Source organism: Lichenostomus cassidix, chromosome 4 (assembly GCF_008360975.1).
Source record: "Lichenostomus cassidix isolate B80296 chromosome 4, HeHo_3.0, whole genome shotgun sequence".
In the NCBI taxonomy this organism is placed as follows: Eukaryota; Metazoa; Chordata; class Aves; order Passeriformes; family Meliphagidae; genus Lichenostomus; species Lichenostomus cassidix.
The window spans coordinates 7,267,059-7,288,463 of record NC_139484.1 but is presented as its reverse complement, the minus strand read 5'-3'; the positions used below and the strand labels follow the sequence as shown (position 1 = coordinate 7,288,463).

At 43.0% G+C, this 21,405-nt stretch overlaps 2 protein-coding genes and 1 long non-coding RNA gene across 3 annotated transcripts in view; 2 read left to right on the top strand and 1 right to left on the bottom strand.

The window, feature by feature from the left end:
* LOC146437757 (uncharacterized) overlaps positions 1-20,183 on the bottom strand; it is a 30,997-nt gene extending 10,814 nt beyond the window's left edge. Inside the window, exons 1-4 of the mRNA XM_085059859.1 lie at positions 20,129-20,183; positions 19,952-20,013; positions 19,007-19,385; positions 18,741-18,848 (exon numbers count right to left, since the gene is read on the bottom strand). Of these exons, the coding sequence (XP_084915985.1) occupies positions 18,741-18,848; positions 19,007-19,385; positions 19,952-20,013; positions 20,129-20,183 (604 nt within the window). The remainder of the gene's footprint in view (positions 1-18,740; positions 18,849-19,006; positions 19,386-19,951; positions 20,014-20,128) is intronic.
* On the top strand, positions 4,095-14,301 carry ALB (albumin). The gene is made up of 15 exons (XM_085057716.1): positions 4,095-4,253; positions 4,979-5,039; positions 5,825-5,957; positions 6,806-7,020; positions 7,616-7,748; positions 7,917-8,014; positions 8,759-8,888; positions 9,753-9,967; positions 10,093-10,225; positions 11,038-11,135; positions 11,295-11,433; positions 12,077-12,300; positions 12,818-12,950; positions 13,827-13,883; positions 14,118-14,301. The coding sequence occupies exons 1-14, from the start codon at positions 4,169-4,171 to the stop codon at positions 13,875-13,877; spliced, it is 1,848 nt and encodes a 615-aa protein (XP_084913842.1). The 5' UTR covers positions 4,095-4,168; the 3' UTR covers positions 13,878-13,883; positions 14,118-14,301.
* On the top strand, positions 16,116-18,298 carry LOC146437758 (uncharacterized). The gene is made up of 2 exons (XR_014851516.1): positions 16,116-16,881; positions 17,539-18,298. It is a non-coding gene; the product is annotated as an uncharacterized LOC146437758 (long non-coding RNA).
* Positions 20,184-21,405: the final 1,222 nt, after the last annotated feature.

Sequence of the window (21,405 nt, the reverse complement as noted above, 5' to 3'; positions counted from 1 at the left end):
GCATAGAAATTGGAAACTGAGTGCCAAAAAGTTTCTAGGGTACAAGTGAATGCACTGGATTCCAAAGGCCTCCAGGACTTATGTAAGAGGAAGAAAAAAGATCCCCACCGACAGTCCTATCATGAGCCAAAGATCAATCACACCACCACAACAATTTCAGTTCCAGAGACAATTATCAAAGACATTGATATAAGAAACACTGAAGAAAAAAATCTTCCTGAGAAGGACTTCCCAAACAGAGCCATGCTGCACCTCGGGTATTTTTTTCCCTCATCTATTTCGTATTTAGATACAAAATTTAGATACACCCATACCAAGACATAACACTGATTTTTTTTTCTTTTTGGAGGGACCTTATAACTAGAAATGGCTAATAGATTAAACCAGTACTCATCTATTTTGTGGATTACCTACTTGAATTGGCAGAAAAGTAAGTCATGGGGACATGGAAAAAAGAGACAATTCTGAGAAGTCTCAGAACTGATACCTTCCAAAAGCAGTGAAGGCTTAAGCAATTGAATGCTTAATAGGCAAAGCAATGCTGTTCTTGTACCTGCTGCCCAAGGATCATGTTGGCAAATGGTAATTACTAAGGAAAACAGCTACATCACCACATTGAGGACTTGTGAGACAAAGGGGTAGGGATGGTAGAATGCCCTACTGATCAAATGTACAGGATTAGCAAGAGCAGTCATTCTTGTTGATTCAAAAATCCTTCTCTGAATGATCAAGAACTCGCTAGGACTGCAGGTGAGTGGCTGACAGAAGATGAACACTTGAGTATCAGAACTCATTGATGCCCAGGAGATACACCTCACATGGAATGCTGTTAGTTACACCTGAGCAGGTCTCTGCCTGCTCTGCTACAGTGATCAAACCCTGTCTATCTTTATGTTTGCTTGTTTCACATCAATGAGTCCATCTCTGTTCAAACAAAAGCCATATATCTGAGATGTTTGACTCGTTCTGCACAGGAGCCAAACATCAGCGATAAGAATGGCAAACATCATGCACCAAAGCAGAAAAAAAAGGTAATACCTGATACCTGTCCATTTGTCCAGAGCTAGACATTTAGAGCTACAGATATTTATTTAGCAATACACTGATCGTTAGTTATTAAAAAAATTAGCTACTCTCTAATGGAAGAAAAACCATTCCAGGCAAACCATGTCTGTAGGCACAGGACTGGAAATAGGAGCTAGCAACACCTTTTTCAATGTTCCGTAACCTCCCCCTGCAGACAGGTGAGAAGGAATATTTTTTTCTGGTTCCCTCAGCTTTAGCAGAAGGCTGTTTCACATTTTGAGGAAGAAAATAGATTGCTAGCTTGCTGCCCCCTTTCTTGTCCTCATGAAAAGTGTAAAAAAACCAAAGCAAACCAAGGAACAAAACCCTCTCCAAAAAACAGAACGGTGGCAACTGGCACAGGAATGTCTCTTGGTCTTGTGTGTGTCTCATGATCCCATTCCACAAACAGAACTTTAGGTCTTGAAAAATAGAAGAAACAGCAGTAAATAAAATTGAGGGCCACAAAAGCAAAGGGTTTCTTGATGTTCTTCAGTTTTTGGGAGATTTCTTTGAAAAGGACTTACTTTCCAAAAGGGCTCTGACAGTTGTTCTTGTGATATATCACTTTTTTTTCTCAAGAGCCTCATGTCATATTAGTACATCTTGGTCCAATTTGTTTCTACTCTTCCACTTTGCACAGGCTGGTACAATGAAATATTTAAAGAATTATAAATCCTTTTTATTTCCAGGTCAATTACTCTTGGGATTACTGTCCTTTGGTTCCCCACACCTGGAATAAAACTTGTTATTACCTGTAATTTGAGTCATAAATGAGTGTGAAAATGGATCATCTTAAAATGCCATTGATAAATTCCTTTCTTTAATACCAGAACAAGTTTGTTGGAGTGAACTAACACGTTATGAAAGCATTGAGTAAGAGGAAGCTCAGTATAATATTTAATATCGTTAAACAAACATGAGCATTGGAGTTCAGCTCTCAGTGGTTATATGAACCATTGGCATGAAGTACAGGACAGACAACAGAAGATATCTAGAAATAAACATGGACCCTGTATTCCAAACTTACATATTAACTCTAGGGGACCAGCAGTGTTCTTGCTAACACTGCACAATGCTGCAAGAGAAAATTCCAGAGAGCTTTCAAGATGCAACATTGCAGTCATTGTGCTGAATTTCAGCTTTGCCCTCCCAGCCCTTAGCTGTAGTTTTCTGGAGACTTCTTTAGTGCAGCCTGAGAGCTTCTCAAGAGCTGTTCTAAGACATTATTCACCAATACCACAATTTTTTACCACCTTATGGTTATTCACAAAATACCTAAACATGTGTTTCTGTCCCACAGAATGCTCTGTTAAGATTTGAAAGGAGATGGAACTTCTCTGACAGAGTGATATAGTCAGTAAAACAATTACAGACAGAATTAACAAGCTCTTTACTCAGATTTTGTTATGCTAAAGCAGCACCAGTCTGAAACATCCAGATTGTTCATCATAATTCCCATCTTTTTCCAGAAATGTGGGATTTTGCTACAACCACCTGAAAACAACCCCAATGTCTAACATGATGACATTTCTAAAATTGCTTTTCTGCCAACCTGGCTTTCCTGCACCATCCTGCACCATTTGGATAACATGTAAGAGTTATCCAAATAACCTTTTCATTCCCAAAGCAGAGCCTTTTTCATTTAAATCACTAACACAATGCTGGTTTTTACCTGCAAAAATATCAGGAGCAGACTCAGGAAAATGCAAAAATATTTTACAACAGCAGCTGCCAGTAAAAATTTCATTGTATCAAACTATTCTGTGAACTCACCTCAGTTTTATGTGGTTATTCCTGGAGAACAGAAAGGCCTTTCTGGAACACAAGATGCATTGCCTTGGCATTTTTCTGAATGAAAACTGCCTGCAAATATTTTGAGCTTAGACATGTCATTTGCTTTATTTTAAATGTCTTTAAAACCTCACACTCAGGAACAAAAGTAAGTATACACGTACTTATTAATTTTGTCCAGTTTCCAGAAACTGATCATTGATTTGTTCTTACTATTCCCATTAGGAATAATACAGAGTTATGGCAAAAATGCCCACCTGAGGAAGAAAAACAGAAAAGGGAACCTTAAGAAGTAAGGAAGTGTTTGGAGACCACATTCTCAGCTCTACCATGTGGGTGCTCGCAAAGCAAAGAGTTGCAAGGCAGCACACAACCTCCAGTTTGTGTGGTTTGACATCCAGACACCAGGGACACAGATTCATTAAAATAAATCATAGTATTTCCCACTGGGAACCTGCATCACTTTGCACTCAGCAAGGATCCAACCTTTTACTTGTTCAGGATTTTTCAAAGCATCTCACTGGGTATCCTGGGAAAGTAATTTCAATTTTATTCCATGTCCTGGGGCTCTGTGCAAACTGCACATTTCTTCCTGTGTCCAATCTCCTAAGTTACTGACTAATCATTAGGAAATTTTTAAGAGAGGAGAGTGATGTTTAATTAAGAGATTACTCTTGGAAGGATGTCGGTGCAAATGAGAAATTGCAAAAATTCTGAAATGACAGCTCTTGCACACATTTACCCACGTGTTTGGCTGTACCCACAGAAAATCAGAACAACCTAACAAATTCAGGTGCTCAGATCAGCCCTAGATGTCTAGATTAGCCATCTCATCTTCATAAAATGATTTAAAATTAAAATTCTCTAATTTCAAGTGCACTGAGTCCTATATGAGCGAGTTCCTACTATACGACACCAACACGCTTTGCTTTTGAACAAATACAAGCAAAAAAAAGGCTATAGGATTAGCCCTGATGACTTTCTTGTCTGATGCCTTGAACTCTTTGTTTGTCATTTGATAAGGAAATTTACGCAAAACTTTATCTTTTTTGGGTGCTGGAAGGTTCAGCCTCTTCAGGACGAAAAGGCCCAGAGTAACAACACAGAATAAATAACAAAAATCAAATTAATTTTTGGCAAGGGCAGCTGAAGTTTTGTAATCTTCTTTGGACTAAATGGAAATCTACAAATATCAGCTCTAGGGTTAATATTTTACAAGCATGGGTAGTGAAGGGTATATAAGCAAATGCTCTTCCTTCAATCGTCCTAGCATTTTTGAGCAATTTTGCTCACATCATAACCTGCAACCATGAAGTGGTTAACATTAATTTCATTTCTTTTTCTCCTAAGTTCTGCCAGATCCAGGAACCTGCAAAGAATTGCACGAGATGCAGGTAAGAAAGTTATTTACTTCTCTTGAAAGTCTTTGTTCTATCAATTTAATGTCTTTAATACAGTTTCACAAGCAATTCGTGGGAGTCTGATCTATATTGAACAGGAAAATATGATTCATTTGAAAAGAAACTAAATGAAGAGACAGTGGAGAGATAGGTAGGACACTCAGGAAAATTTAACTGGGAGAGTAAGTGTGGTGCATGAACACATGTTAATGAATCAGGATCTATTCCTTTTCAGCATGGAAGAAGCAGGTACACTGTGCTTTTGGAAGCTCTGTCTTTTGACAAGTTAAAAATTTAATCTTCACAAGGAGGATGTTTGCTCTGATCAAACTGCAGCCACATTGCTTTATTTGTAGTGTTTGTTGTAGCTGGTTATGCAAAGGACATATTTGCTAACCCTGAATAGTAAGTCTCAACAGTCATCTTAAATGTCTGAATTAAGTAGCTGCTTACAAAAATAAACATTGTATTAGAATCCTAAAAATCACAAGTTTGGGTTCCTTCAGAAAGACAAGCAAACATAAGAGTTGGGTATCTGTAGACAAATGAACAAGAAAGAGTTCAAGTTCTTATGCTCTTGAGTATAAAAGTTGTGCCATTCAGGGTGAATGCTGAGCACTTGTGCAAATCTGGCCCATGGTGCCCAGAATGTGTTTTTTGGCGTCCAGCACAATCGGTGTGATAGTGATCATCAGTGTTCCCTGTGCTTTTCTTCCCAGACCACAAGAGTCCGATTGCCCATCGCTTCAATGACTTGAAGGAAGAGACATTTAAGGCAGTGTAAGTGAATGTTCAGCTTCCATCTGCTGATTGGTTTTTTGTCTCTCTTAATATTGTACCAAAAATGGAAAGTAAGACACACTGCATGAGCTTACAAGCAGTGTGTATGTCTTACTGAAACACTGAGTTAGCCCCTTACTGTTACTATGCAAAACCTAGAAATATTTTTAGACCTGCAGATGTCCAATGACTTTCTTGCTGTGTGGGAAAAGAACTCCTTGCAAACCTTGTGAAAAAGCCTCTGTTCCTTCTCTGAAAATAAAATAGGGAGAGGAATACAGGTTCGATATCCTCAGAATAAAATTATTTGCCAGAAAAAACCACAAACAAACCAGCAATCTCAAAAATCAAACCTGCAACATGTTTTCTGAGACAATTCAGTGATTTTCATTTGAAACTGGTTTTGGAAAAGACAGAGGGCCTTGACAGAAACATAAGTACTGAGAGAAGGCAGCCTGAAGATCATAAGGTGTAACAGTGACCAAATCCAGCTTAGGTTATGGCATTTATGAGTTTTCTGGTAAAAGTGGCAGAAAACTCCAATCACAGTATTTTTTGGTTTGTTTCTAATTTATTATTCAAGACCTGTTTTATTGGGAAGGTTAAAAACACGTTCAGAAAGGAGGTGAGAAGAAGTGGGGGATATGGCACTATGCTCTGCTAGTATTCTGGTTAACCTTTGTGCATGTCATTTGAACAAACAAGTTTAATTCGGAAGCACCTTTGAAAATATTGACTGATGATATTTCTCATTTTCATGTTCCAAACTATGCTTTGTGTTTCAGTACCATGATCACATTTGCCCAGTACCTCCAGAAATGTTCCTACGATGGACTGTCTAAGCTGGTGAAGGATGTTGTTGATTTGGCACACAAGTGTGTGGCCAACGAGGATGCTCCTGAGTGCACAAAACCACTGGTAGGCAGTGAATCCTTCAATATTGTATTTCTCCTCACTCTGTGCAGCTGCCAGGACAACCCTCCCTGAGGACTTACACCTCAACTTTCATGTGTGGATGTTGTCATTAGCCAAAGCTCAGATTTTATTGCTCGAACAAAGAACTTGTTTTTGTCAGGTTCTAAAACTCTGCCTTTAAGAAGTGCCTGAATGCTCCATGGAGCCCTATATTGGAGACCAAACACCATGCTCTGGCACATTCAGCTTAGCATTGCCTAAAAATAAACGTTAGCATTAGTACAAAACCAACCCCAGGTGTAAAATACAGGCATCATTCTAGGTATTGAAGTGACACAAGTGTGTGGATTTTCACACTGGGGGGGTAACTTGAAAAGGTGTGTGTACTAATTTCAGGCACTTAGTTTATGAAGGTTTAAAAAAATTCCTCAAAATTCAGGTAGCAAAAGAAGTTTGCAAGTATTTAGGATCCCTGATGCCTAACAGGTTCAGCTAGACAGCAGCTTGTCCCTAAAGGCTTCCCAAGCTGCACATCAAGTAGAATACCAAATCCTGCTTCAATAATCTGAAAATTCAGTTTAGTCAGATTATAAGTAAAAGGAGATCACTGTCTTGCACAGAGTATTTTAAATTACAATTTTTTTTTTCAGTAAAGCATTGGAACTGTTTTGATATTGGACTATGTAAAATAAAACTTTATCAAATTCTGTGAGAAACACTAGATTTTTTTGATTTGTGGTCTAAATCTTATGCAGTAAAACTATATTTACTATTCAGCCTGGGTTTTCTTTTATAGAGAAACAGACAAGACATCCCACTGTCTATAAACACTAATTCTGACCCCCTTGCAGCCCTCTGTTTTCCTGGATGAAATCTGCCAAGTTGAGAAGCTCCGTGACTCATATGGTGACATGGCTGACTGCTGTGCTAAAGCTGATCCTGAAAGAAATCACTGCTTCCTGTCCTTCAAAGTTCACCAGCCAGACTTCATTCCACCATACCAGAGACCAGCTGCTGATGTGATATGCAACGAGTACAAGGATGACCGTGTGAAACTCCTGGGAAAGTAAGGAAAATGCCCACTTCTACTTTTTTATCCTGATCCCATTTCCTCGTTTCATGCTACAGCAGGTTTTTCCATTCAAAACGGGAGTTAAGGATCACGTTTTTTAAATCTTGGATGACTTTTCTTCCCCAAACCTGCTGAAAACCCATGGTGTTTCCAATATTGATTTAATAACTTCCTTGCTCCAGCTTCCCACTACTCTTGGTATAATTGGCAAGAATGGAGATAATACAAAAAAGAATAAGAACTGGCAATAAAATCTTGGTGAAAATGCCATAGATGATTTTTTCACACTGAAAATCAGAATTTTCAAATATTTGACAATACATTTTAAAAAAGCCAATATACATGATTTTTGACACCAGGAATTCACCCTTCACTCACAGTTACTGAGTCCTGCCTTGGGAAGAGTGAGATTTAGCAGAGCATTTCCCATTAGTAGGCATTATGTCTCGAAAGCAGATTAGTCAACTAGATTTCTGAAGTATATTTCTAAACTAGAAAAAAAAGTTAGAGAAGCTACAAGACGTTTTAGGCCATTTGCTGCTGGAAATGTCACTGGAACATGGAATTAATGCTTTCCTTTTCCTTCTAGTTTCGTCTATACTGTCGCAAGAAGAAACCCCTTCTTGCATGCCCCAGCAATCCTGGGTCTGGCTGCTGAGTATGAAAATGCACTGAAAGGCTGCTGCCCAGAGAGTGATATTGGTGCTTGCTTGGATGCAAAGGTACAGCAAATTTGTCTCTGTGGACAAACACTAAGCAACTGAGAAACAGGCAGAATTTTCCTGTCCGTGCAAATCTTCGCATGAAGAACTTGGAGAGACAGGTTGGGATTAATCCCATCCATTGGATGTAATCAGTTAAATGTGACAATGTGTGTCCTGTTCCCACAGGCAGCTGTAATCAAAGAAAGAGCCAAGATGATAGGTGTGAAACAGCAGCACGGATGTCGACTCCTTGAGAAGGATGGTGAGAGGACTTTCCAAGCAAAGTAAGTTCCAATCACTTTTTTTGGTAAAACGTAGGTTTGTCAGCCTGTGAGCGAGTACTAGGAAAAAGCTCAGCTGTGAGAGCTGCAGAGCAAGGAGACCATCTCTGAAACCAGTCCAGAAGATGCAAAATTAACTGTTGGAGTGTCATTCAGAACCAGTGATTACAGTATCTTTAATCCACACTTCTGCCAAAGTTGTACCCCATTCCAGTGCCTACAGCTTTCAGTGATGGACACATCTCTAATCAGCAAAGTAAGGTGCTAGTTTGAACCTTAAGGCAACCAAAAAGTCAGATTTGGCAGAATCATATCTGTTAAAGCATTTGTTCGTAAGATAAAGAAACACTTTTACAATTAATAAGAGAAGTGCTTTCCTTCTGTGGCCAGTCTGATACACTTACATTGACTAGGGTTATTTTACAGACAGTCAGCATTGATTTAAAGGTATAATCAGGACTATATCTATCTGTGCAAAGTAATCTGAAGTGCTTTCCAGTCGCTCAAGAGCGATGGGGAATTCTGGGGTGTGATTCTTACAGTTCAGGCAGAACAGAAGAACCACAAACTTGCTCCTTTCTGGTGCAGATGTTGATGCCCTTTTTTTTTAGCCACCAAAATTAGATGAGAAGAATGAGTATTTTCTTGAAACAATCCTGATCTACCATATCATGTATTAGTGACTTGTAAAGTTTCTCTTTCCTACAGTGCTTTAAAACAAGTGTTTTTTTCTCCTTTTCTACCCAGTAAACTTGCTCGTTTAAGCCAGAAATACCCTAAGGCTCCATTTGCAGAACTTGTTAAGATGGTCCATGATGTGAAGGATGTCTACAAAGAGTGCTGTGAAGGTGACATGGTAGAATGTGTGGATGACTGGGTAAGCTCACTGTTTTAAAACAACGTTTACATACTTTAAAATGTTTAGAAAGGTAGTAATTTGTGCAACTACTCATTCACAGTCCCAGGAACTCAAACTTGTACTCAGCACTGCAGGAAGGCTCCTCAAGCACTGACAAACTCAGGATCAGCTCAGCTGACTGTTAGTGGAAGTAGGTTTCAGCCAAGCTCTGGATCTTGCCCTGTCTGATGAAGAGGACAAGGAGCTGTTGCTTAGAGTCTAACAAGTGTGTTTGGCTGAAATCAGAACATTTATCAGGGAGGTTGTTTGGTGGTATTCATTCACTTCAACTCAAACATAAACAAAGCAAAAGAAAGGAGAGGCAAAAAGGCTGCAATTTTTTTTCCTGTCCTGTTGAGTGTACTGCCATTAATCCAGCTTTCCGGCAGTGTCAATGAATGCTAGAGAACAGACTAACAAACCTCTGCAACAGTCACATGATTTCAATATTGCCTGGCTGACTCAAACTTGGACACACTTGTTGAGGCAGCTGGTTCCAGTGCTTGGGTTTTATCAGGTTTTGTCCTCTATCGGAGCTGGGCATCTGACAAGATCCATCAGGCATCCTTGTGACAGAGCACTTAGTGATGTGCCCTGGCTTTCCAGAGTCTGGATTCTCTGGAAGAGAACCATTCAACCCATACATCATGTTCAGTACACATGGGATATGCTCATCCCCTGGTTATTCCTCTTTGTAGGAACAGAAAACATTTTTTTAGCAAAGTGCTAAGTAAATAGGCAACCTGAGTGAAAAGCGAAGAGTCTGAAGCAGAGAGAGATTAATTAATCTGCCTTTAAATTATTATTTCATAGCTTGTCTGATACTATGTTTTAATTTTACAGTCAGAGCTCGTGACCTCTATGTGCTCTAAACAAGATGTTATCTCAAGTAAACTCAAGCCCTGCTGTGAGAAGCCAGTTGTGGAACGGACCAAGTGCATCATGGAGGCAGATTTTGATGACAAACCTGACAATCTTCCTTCACTAGTTGAAAAATATGTTCAAGATAAGGAAGTGTGTAAAAGCTATGAGCCAAACCATGATGCATTCCTGTCAGAGTAAGTAGTGCCAACAGCATTCCAAGCTCCTTGTCCACCTGAGGAAATGTCCTTGTTATTACTGCACTGTGCCAGATGAAAGCAGCACATTATTCAGGAGCTCTGTCTGCTCATGTGCCTTTCAGGTTTGTTTATGAATATTCACGAAGACATGCCGAGTTCTCCACACAGCTGATTATGAGGGTTACTAAGGGATATGAAACACTCCTGGATAAGTGCTGCAAGACAGACAACCCTGCCGATTGCTACGGACATGCTGTAGGTGCAAAGCTTTGCTTGCAGATGTCTAGAGTGCTTGCTTGGTACCTGTCACGAAACAATTGGGTTGAGAAGCTCCTACAGAAGAGCAGACAGAAAGCTTTTGGAGAGACTAAACCCAGGGGAAATTAATGTCCTGGTGGGACATGAAGCAGTCCATAGCCCATGGCAAGGATACAGGTTACCTCAGATCACAGTGTAATTTCATTGGCCACCTTACAATATTTCAGACCAGTCTCACTCAACTGTCTGATGCCTCTGTACCTCAAAAGCAATTCTGCTTGTCCTGAGGCTGACAATTAACAGCTCAATTATTCTCTGGGCTCCACTACCTATGCTGAGTATGGCTGCTCATGGATTGTGATGGGAATGTGCATGACCAACACATAGAGACACCTAAACTTAGGTCTGATCTGCGACTCAGTCACACACAAGACACAGCGTAAGTTGAGTTCCTGAAAGCTTTGGCCAAGAGATGTTCCCTTCATGGTTGATAATAATTAGAAATATTTACTCGATTTAAACAAACATTAAACCCCACTGTTTAGAGAAGAAGTCCAACAGGTAATTAATTTAAATTGAATTTTTAAAATATGGCTGCCTTTCTCAAGGGAATTTCTGTTAGAACTTAAGACCCACAAGGGAATCAAGTCCTGCCTATGCCATCCTGGCTATACGGAAGTGATCAACCTTACAAAACGAGTATTTTGTAGTTAAAGAGGTTTAGAAGAGGTTAAAAGTTACATTGTATGATTGTTACCAACAAGTCCTGCTCTTACATTACTAATAACTAACTTTGTACTTGTTTGTAGCACGAAGAAGCGAACAAGCATGTCAAGGAAACCGAAGATGTTGTGAAGACAAACTGTGAGCTGTTCAACACCCATGGCGAGGCAGACTTCCTTAAAGGGTGAGCGCTTCCTGATAAATATTTGGGGGTGTAATGACCTACATTGGCTGCTTTGGGCAGATTGATTTGGTCTTCATTTCCATTTTCCCTTCAGTGGGCTAGATGTGTTCATATTTGAAGAACACTGTACTAACAGTCAACTTGATCTGACTTTCTCAGACTTCTGATCCGCTACACTAAGAAAATGCCTCAGGTATCAACTGACACCTTGCTTGAAATCGGGAAGAAAATGACAGCTGTTGGCAAAAAGTGCTGCAGTCTTCCTGAGGAGAAACGCATGTCTTGTTCTGAGCACTATGTGAGTACATGGACTTATTCGTCTTCCTTCTCTCTTTGAGATTTTTCCTATTCTCAATAATACTGAATTCTGGTGAGATAGCAAACACAGTGATTTTTCACTAACACCATGCTAAGCCTCTACCTAACAGAATTTCAAGTCTGTTGATTTTTTAATGGATGTGAGAGCCTAAATAGCTATCTGATGATAGCTTGTGAAAATTTTAGTTAAACTTTGTTTTCCCTCAGAAAGCAAAATTAAGTTAATAGAATCATCGAGTCACAGAACCGTAGAATGGCCTGGCTTGAAAGGAACCTTAAAGATCATTCAGTTCCAACACCCTGCGCTATGGGCAGGGACACCTTCCATTGGACCAGGTTGCTCAGTGCTCCATGACTGGGACTGTGGCAGGTTGCATTTGGAAAAGCTAAATAGTCTCTTAAAACCTTCAAACCTACTGATTGTAGCCCAATGCCCAGACTGTTGCAGAAGAAATGCCTTACTCCAGGAATATCTATTTATTTTAAATTTTAAACACATGCCATTTCCCAGCAGGTGTTAGATCCAATAGCTTCCACTTCCAGCTATGGTATTGTGACACAAACATCACCTAGTTCCTGTGTTTTTGGGAGGATGTAACTCACCTTTGCCCTTTTCTTTTCAGCTGAGCATCATCATTGAAGATATGTGCAAGAGACAGGAGAGCACCCCCATAAATGATCAGGTTTCACAGTGCTGCAGCGAACTCTACTCTTACAGGAGACCATGTTTCACTGCCATGGGCGTAGATACCAAATTCGTGCCTCCGCCATTTGACCCCAACATGTTCAATTTTGATGAGAAAATGTGCAATGCTCCCCCTGCTGAGCGCGAAGAAGGGCAACTGAAGTAAGCTCCAAGAAATACCTTGCAGGAAAGCTTCTGAAGTGTAGCACTTTGTAGCAGAGGGGGTGTGGAAGGAACCTACAAACACCCTGTTTTGTCATCTGACTGGGGTTTCACTAAGTGACAGAGAAAACCACATAGAACCACTGACCTGGGTCAGCCTATAATATCATGTAGTTTGGAAGAGGTGAAATAGGATGTTTTCTTCACTTAAAATCACTCTCTTAACTGACCAGTTTCATGTAGGTCCACTGCCACTGCAAGTCTTGAGATGTACTTAATTAAGACAACATACAGATAATTTCCCTAAGTTTTCCCCACCTGTAACTGGGTTAACACAAAACAAACAAATGGTTGTATTAGACTGGGAGTTAGGAGTTACCAACAGGCACAGGCTCATGTAGGCATGACAAAAAAACCCCTCACAAGTGAGCTGTGCCTGGGTAGAATGGTGTTTTGCAGACTGGGGATTCCGACTACAACAGGCAATATTAATTGTGTCTTGTGGCTTTGTTTTCAGATTGCTCATCAACCTCATCAAGCGCAAGCCCCAGATGACAGAAGAACAAATAAAGACAATTGCTGGCGGTTTCACTGCCATGATGGAAAAGTGCTGCAAGCAATCAAATGTTGATGAGTGCCTTGGGGAAGAGGTACCTTCTATCTCCTTTCTTTAAAAAAACAAAACAAAAAAACACACACACACAATCACAAAAGACCCCCAAACCACATATACAGGAACCTGGAAACTGCTCTAGAAAGTGGTTCTGCAAACTTCTATGGTCACTTGTCCATGTGCCCTTACAATAAATGTGTAGAGGTTAATGTATATCATGCCTCCACAGGTTGTCTGGAGGTAATTTAGTCAAACCACAAGCTCAAAGCATGTCTAAATTCTAGATTAGATTCTTTAGAGTCTTGTCAGTAGAGCTGAATATCTACAAGCCACAGTTGAAAAATATCCATGTGTAGAATTTAAACTTTAGCTCTGTCATACATAAACTTCTCTTTGTGCTACAGATCCCCACAAAACTCTGGGATTACCAGTAAAAAGTGCATCTGGATCAATTCTCAGAACTGCCTAGCAAATACAGATATATTGAGAGTTCATCTGATCATATCACAAAAAAAGTTTATCTAGAGCCATATTGCATTGCCAGGAAGTATAAATGACAGTTTCCAGTAGCAGCCTTATTATAATGCAGGGCATATAACTATTAATAATATCTTAAACTGCTTATTAATTTATTTTTTTGTTTATATCCAAAGTATTGCATAGGTAAATATATTGGGAAAACTTATGAAAGAACTGTCTTCAATCCATTCCAAAAGTTTCTTTTCTACTTCGGCAAAATTGAAAAATATCCAACTTCCAGGGGCATGTAGGTTCTAGGGTCAGAAGTACCATTAAAATTATCCTTTGAACCAAAATTCAGGCACAAGTTTAAGCTTCTAACAGTTCCTTCTCAAGCACAACCTACTTTGCTCCTTGGTTTCTCTCTCACAACTGTCTGTGTTCCTTTTCCCAGGGTGCTGCCCTAATAGTCCAGAGCAGAGCCACATTAGGAATTGGTGCATAACCTAAGGTAGGTAACAGCAATAATGCACATATTGCTTTGTCTGTCAGTCTGTCTGCCCGTCCCTGCCCACCCTTCCATCCACTTAACTTCTTTACCCACAAAAAGCATCCAGCTTCGCTTTAACCACCCTCTGCTTTCCCTAAAATTTTACCATCTGCCACTGCACATGGCACAAAAAATTGAAGTACTAACAGTGTGCTGCCATATTACAAAATAGTTCCTTTTGTCTCTCCAATCTAGGTTGCCAGTGGGAAAAATATGAAGAAAAAGTCCTTCTGTGTAACTTCTCCCACCCTTTACCCTTTTTCTTTTGGTACTGAATGAACATTTCATTAATCTTCTGTGTTTTGTCACACTACGTACTTTTCAATTCCTTTACTTTAAAAAAAAAAAAAAGAATAAATAAAGGCTTTATAAAATTGCATCTGTCCTTGTCTACTGGTGACTACCATAAGGCAAAGCTCTGGAGTGCTCCCCACACCAAATGGCTACTCTAAGCAGAATATATGAGCAGGGAGTCCATATTTCAGATTTTTTTTTCTGTTTAGTGCTCTTGGGAAGTTTGTATAAAAGAATATGAAAAGTGGTAAGACATTTAGCTAGACCTTAATGCCCTGACTCAATTGAATGTTGATTTTAGGCTTTACTTCAGCCATTATAATTACATACTAAGAGAAGTTTCAAAGGTACTCTTGGATCTAAATAAGATAATTAGCAAGGAGCTCTAATTAAAAAAAAAGATTACTTTTACACCAGCCACAAATCAAGTATCTCTTCATTTGCCAAGAGTTGCAAACATCCCTGCTTTAAGACACTTCTCATGTCTTAACTAGTTTTTAAAAAAATGTTTTAAATTTTCTCCTGCAAAGCTCACCACCGAAATCTTGCCCTTCACTGCAGGAAACTCCCCAGAGAGACACTTCCTGGTGCTATGCCACAAAAGCAGGATGATTTTCTAGGACATATTTCATTTCATTCCACAAACACAAAACCCCTGAGTCTTCAACACTTTAACAGGGCCTCTTGCACTGCTAGAAGGGCCCTTGTGTAACAACGCATTTCTCAAGGGCAGTTTCTTGGCCTTGAGAAGCTTTGTGCCTGCAGTTCCTGAACTGGGAGTATTCTGCAGGCTACAGAATGAAATATTCAGAGATACTGGGTTGAAAATTGAACAGAAAGATCACCTATCTTGTTACATTTGAAAGGTTTGAACGTTCAGCCACTGTACGTCAGAGCTACATAATTGCTTTAGAGAGTTGATGTGACCCCTAGGCACTCACAAATATCAAGGTTCCAAATTTTGTGAATTTGAGCAAGAATACTCAGCAGTTACAGTTAAGCTTTTTCCCTTAGTTTAAAGGAGCACCAACTTCTTATAAAGACCATTCCCATATCTAATTCATGCAAAAATCTGACAGTCATTCCCTGCAGCTAAAACCAACCTGCTCTAGGACAGTGAGGCTGTAGCTAATTAATACAAATTAAGCCTGTTGTAAGAAGGGATTCAGGGAAGATTCTGAGGCACAGAATTTAGCATCAGCCCCACAAATCTGTCTGTAGAGTTTCTCATTAGATTTCCAGCTGATCCCCACACCATTCCACACCACAATTCTTACATGTGCCTGTTCCTTTCCTGTCACAACTGGTGTGGCTTTTCAATCGAACAAATCCAAATGCAAAGCAGGCTAAGGATTCCATTAAGCTTTAGTAATTGAAAGTGTGTTTATAATTCTTTTATCTGTCATTTTGCTGGCTCCAGAGAGAGACAGAATTAATAGAGAATTTCCAGGCTGCATTTATCATTTGTTGATGCTGAAAAGAGGAATGGGTCAAGAAAATAAAATTGAGTAAAATACCAATACACCAAAATATGTGAAAACAACTGATTTTGCTGGATCTCACTCCCATTGCTACAATCTATAGGCATTCATCAGTTTCTTGAACTCTCTTCTGTGACTTGCACGTCACAGTGTCTTTCAGCTGGCATAAAGACAGACCTGTGCAGCCAAGCTGCAGCCCTTAAAGCAGCATCTTAAGCCTTGGTGTTGACACAATTTTGGAAATTACTTCCCAAGAGCTCTTGGTACTATGCTGAGCAATATTCCTTCTACTTCCAGGGCTCTCTTTTGGGCTGGGGCTTTCCACAGCTGCTATTTTTTGTCCACATGGATTAGTTTCTAATGAACTCAATTTCTTTTTTACATTGTTGCCTCCGAGTTGAGGAGAAGGACCAAGCACAGTTTGCCGCCGAATCCAGGACTGCACCGGCAGGAAGTGTTCTTTAACCACTTCAGCATTGCCCAGAGAGGTAGGGAAGCCTCCCCCTGGTTCCCTGGAGCTTCTCTACATTTCTGCTACCTGTGGCCAGACAGAGCTAGTTCCCTGCTGTGCCCACGAGTGCCGAGCAAGCAGGTCACTGCAACCCAGGTTTGCCTCGTGCTGAGATCAAGTGTTTGGACACTCAGCCCCAGGGCTTCACTTGGCCAGACCATTGCACCTCCAGGTGCCAGATAAGCCAAGGACAGGCTGTATATGTCACCCTTTGTACTCTGTCATGTCCAGTTCAGTTGCAATCAGCCTGCAGTGGGATTTGGAACAGAGATAAAAGCAGGAGTGTCCTGCTTATGAGGTTAAGGGGACGGTGAGTCAGAGAGGGTTTACACTTCAGGAATTTCTTTCTTCTTCCATCCCAGGTGTTGTGGGTTCATTTTATGCTCTTGAATGATCCGGTAGACAGGCTTTGCTTCCCAAAAAAGGGCATGTTGTGTTGGTAACAAACACACATGAAGCAGCCTCTACAAACATCATTCCTTTAAAGCTTTCACATTCAAAATTGGGCTGCAGATTGCCCTCCCAATACACAGAAGCCCCCAGAATCAATTATTAATTCCTTCCTCCTTCTTAGAGGGTAATAACTACATCATTCCAGACTCTCCACAAAGACATTCATTCCACTGAGCACACAAAGTGGAAGAGCCTCTCCTGGAAATGATCCTCACCTAAGGTAGGACAAGGTTGTATTCAATGAAACCATTTCATTATGGTGTGAAGGGAAGCATCCTACAGCACAAAAGCAAACACCCAGTTCTCTTGATCAAGGCCTGCTGGCACCAACACGACTCTGTAACTAGACTGGGCCTTCAGCTCCCAAACAGAAGTGTCAGTCATCCAAGTCCAAAGCAGATATCAATTTTCTCTACTTTTTGTACTATCAAAAATGTTTGTTACTGAAGAGGTGGTCTCTGAGGCAACCCGTAAGTCCTAGAGTTACTACAATGTTTTTTTTCTACTCCACGTGATGCCTGATAATTTTTTGTCTTTTCTTTTTATACCCATTTTATACACTTTTATACCCTTTCTCTTTCCTTGTACCCTCCTTGTACCTAGCCCCACATGCTTATAATTATTGTAGTCTGATCTTTAGCTTACTCTGGGGGTCTTGCAAAGCGGGAAGATCAAACATTCACACTATCTCAGAACTAGAGGCTCCAACCTTGGATGGAGCCTTCTCTCTGGAACATATTTTTGTAAACTAGGCTGTAGTCTCATTTAGGGGAGGATAATTAGAATATGGGGACAATTACTTCATTTATTAAGTTTCTTATTGGGGGATTTTAGAGAGATATGTCAAGGACCACAAATTTGTATACTCATTGTACAGGGTGTGCTTCTCGGCGTGTTTCCACCTTTGACAAGCGTGCACCTAGGATCCTGTTAAACCAAGGTAACATCCATTTTTCCCTTTATTGCCGTGTCTGCTTCATATTTCTACCAGCTGAAAAGGCATCACATGGGCTAAGTGTATTCTGCTTTTATCACGGGTCTGGAATTAAAAGGAAGAGAAGGAGTAGGGCAGTGTGGAAATCTGGGTAGTAATACTCACAGGGTAGAACTCTGTCCTCACATCACAGGGATGACCAAATTGCACTTTAGAGGGAACCTTGACATCCCACACAGAGGAGTCCTCCTGGGACACCTGGCAATTCATTCCCAACACTGGGACCATGCCAACCACCCAGTGCATCTTCCACCCACGGAACATGTATCCAATACATCCCCGTGAGCCCAGGGATAAACGGGACCAAGAGAAGCACTGCCAGAAAAGCCATGAGGAAAGGGGTTTCATTCCCAGCCAAGTGACTTGGAGCAGCCACAGGACAGTGGAATTTGCTGCTGGCTTTCTGGCAGCATGGAGATGTGTGGGGCCTGGGCATGTGCGACTGGTACTGCCAGAGGTTATCCCATCTCCTGTGCCGGCACGGTGACACACCCACAGGGGGAACACTCCCCAGGACAAAGACTCCAGGAAAAACTGTCACTTCCCATCACACCAACAGGCCACACAAAGCATCTCAGAGTGTCTGAAAACAAGGGAGAAAACAGACATAGATAAACCTTTCTGTTCCTTGACATGAAAAGAACTTGAGTGGGATCCTTTGAGCGAGACAGTCCCTGGTGAGAAAGAGGCTGCAGCTCTGCCTCTCGGAAGAGGAAGCTCTTGCCCCAGCAAGAGCTCCCAACCCACACCACAGGTTTTGCAGGCAGTGGTGAAAGTAAACCCTGCTTTTAAGGACTGCAGCTGAGCCCTGCGGGTCATTCCCTGCCCCGTGTTCCCCCCTTTTCTCTGCACGTGCTGCAGGGGCCGGCTCAGCCCCCCTCCTCTTCTTCCCCCTGCTGAGGCTGCAGGTCCCACCTGTCCCTTTCCAGCCTGACCTGCAGTTTGGTGGCTCTGCCTCCCTCCGGTGAGCCTGGGAGCAGGAACCGAGCTGTGCCGAGCCGGGCTGCCCAGGCTAGGGCCTCTGGACAAGAGGGCACAGCTTGCTCGAAGACAGGGACAGTCAGGAAACCTAACCCCAGACTTACCAAACTTCACGGGAATGACCAGGTGGCTGCAATTGCCCCGTCGGGGGAAGCCCATTTTGGGCAGCTGTGCCGGGCAGCCTTCTCTGCAGTTTCTCCACAGCTGCATCTCTGCGAATACATTTGGAAAACATTTGTGTAGGTACAAAATTCCAGAGGGCGGCCTGGCTCCCTTCTCTACCTGTAACACTCTCCTGCGGGAGAGGCTCCAGCCCGAGGGCAGCTCCGAGCTCCCGGCACAGCCCCGAGGTGGGAGAGCACACACTCACCCTGCGCCCGACCTCCGCAACGCCTCGTCCATCCCCGCAGACATCCAAAGGTCTCTCCACACGCGCGGTCCTGCTGGGAGAGAAGAGCAGGCTCCCAGCACAGCAGCCCCGGCGGCTCCTTTGCCCGTCGCAGCGCGGCCAGCGCCGCAGGGACGCTCCTGTCCCAGCCCGGCCTCTCCCAGCCCCTCCGCACCGCAGCTCCCGGCAAGGCGCCGCCGGCCGAGGCCGCGCACTGCGCATGCCCCGAGCGAGGCCGCGCTCCCGCGCTCAGCGCCCCGCGCTCCTGCCATGCGCCCTCTGGCGGCCGCGCGGTGACAGTGACGCGGCCCGTCCCAGCCCAGCCCCGTGTCCCCGCGGTGCCCTGCTCGCTCCCGGGGTGCTTCCCGTGTCACCGCACGGCGGCACCGCCTTTGGTACCTTATCGTTCTCGGGGAGAAGGGATCCCACCGCTTCCCTGCTGCGGAACGGCCGCTGCTGTCAGAGGCGGGCTTGGAGAGCGGGTGGCTGGGTCGCATTTCATGAGACTAATTGCCGTCTGGATCTGCCCTCTGGGGACCTGAGCCCAGCAGCAACACATGGGCTTTCACGCACTGCAGCCCCCTGGGATGAAGAGGCTGATTTCTGCAGCATATTTTCTTACAGAGGAACACGAACCCTGGTGTGTGCTCTTTTACATCCAGTGTTTCTTTATGCTTTCCCATAAGCAGCTCGATGGACTCAGAGGCCTGCTGCAGTAGGGGGGGACTGAGCCTGCTTTGCACAGACCACCCCTTCCTCTGCCCCCAGCACAGCAATGCCTGTGTGCAGACTGCAGGAGCAGATCAGCAAAGGCTGACACACCAGGGAAAATCCACGTGCTCCTTGCTTCTCGGGAAAACATCAGCAGCTCTTGTGGCAGCTGCGGTGAGGGACTCACCACATGTCCTGCTCCCTGCCCTGCGGTACTCCAGGAGAGACTTTGGCAGAGCTGCCATGCCCTGTACCTGCCAGGCTCTTGTCTCTTTTTGCTGAGGAGGGGACCTGAGCCAGAGGGGACTTGGTCCTGATCATGCAATGACCCAGTCTATCCCAGACAGATGTACCGCCCATGTGCACTCCAGGCAGAGCACACCCACTACTTACCCGCTGCTGGCAGGGCACAGAGGAGAGGTGACACAACAGCCACGTTCGTGTCCATGGTCCATTAGAGCAAATGTGGTGACCACACATTGCCCAGAGCAGCACTTGTGGAGCTGCACTTTGGGACTTGCTGGCTGTGAGGGCTGCAGGGCCCAAAGGGCTTCTGTGGGCAGGGAACCTCCAGTCCTTGGTGCTCTGTTCTACCGCTTCTGGCTTAACTCCTAAATGTCACCTCTCAGGGCACTTACAGACTTCAAAGCTAGGGACAGGCCTGCAATGAAGCCTGCACTGCAGCAAGGCAGCCAAAAGGAACATCATGTCAGATCTGCAAAAGCTGCTCTCAGCTTTAATTCCTACCCAAGCACACACTGCACTTCCCACTGTTCCCACCCTTCCAAAGGAGCAGCAAGTGCTGCAGCACAATTACCAAGATGTCTCCTTTCAGCTCAGGCCCAGGGCACACGAAGCAGAACACAAACCAAAGGGACACTGACTTCCTAAACTGCTTTTCTTCCCCTTGCAAGAAGCCAAGCTTTAACCACAGGCATCAGTGGCTATCCCAAGGATTATCAGGCAGCCTGCTATCCTTCTTCCACCACGTCCAATAAATCACTGTTCCAAGCTGTATTTCTCCATATGAAATACAAAACCCCAGCAATCCCTGTACTGCAAAGGCTTCTGTAAAACCACCAGGTGTACCAGAGTGAGGGCACCACCAGGGGAACAGGCAAGGCCTCTGCAGCATGGACCAGGCTGCTGCTTTGTCACATCCCTCAGCTGTCCTGGCATTCCCTTTTTTTACCTCCACTACAAGCCTAAATATCAGCTCCTGTGCTGATAAAAGGTGCACTTGTACAATCTGAAATACACAAGACTTCGTGGCACAACTAAAAGCAGGTCCTGGCTGACTCTGTGTGGTTTCAGATACCATTATCTCCTGCCCTTCCCCTCTGCCCCAGGTAACATGAATTGGCACAATTTACCTCACAACTCAAAGCACCAAGGTCTGAATGTTGCAGGCCCCACTGGCGGCAGGGGGATTGTGTTTCTCTGGAGATCTTTGGTGCCAGCAGATCTTGTAGCTGTCAAGGCTGCTCCTCTGAGGAGCTTTTGGCAACTCTGGCTTTGGGACTTCTACAGGATCCAGTTTTTTCATTCCAGTATTCCAACTCGCACAACTGCATTACTTTCCAGTCGCTTCCTAACTGCCATTTATCAGGACACATTACAGCCAAGACATGCCCTCAAACAAGACATAGCCAACAGCAGCTACCAGGAAC

Bases quoted from the DNA above. Each gene is read 5' to 3' on its own strand.
- ALB (XM_085057716.1), top strand. From the start codon at position 4,169: ATGAAGTGGTTAACATTAATTTCATTTCTTTTTCTCCTAAGTTCTGCC. The intron at 5,040-5,824 runs GTAAGTGAATGT...TTTGTGTTTCAG, and splicing joins GAAGAGACATTTAAGGCAGT to TACCATGATCACATTTGCCC. The intron at 11,434-12,076 runs GTGAGTACATGG...TTTTCTTTTCAG, and splicing joins TGTCTTGTTCTGAGCACTAT to CTGAGCATCATCATTGAAGA.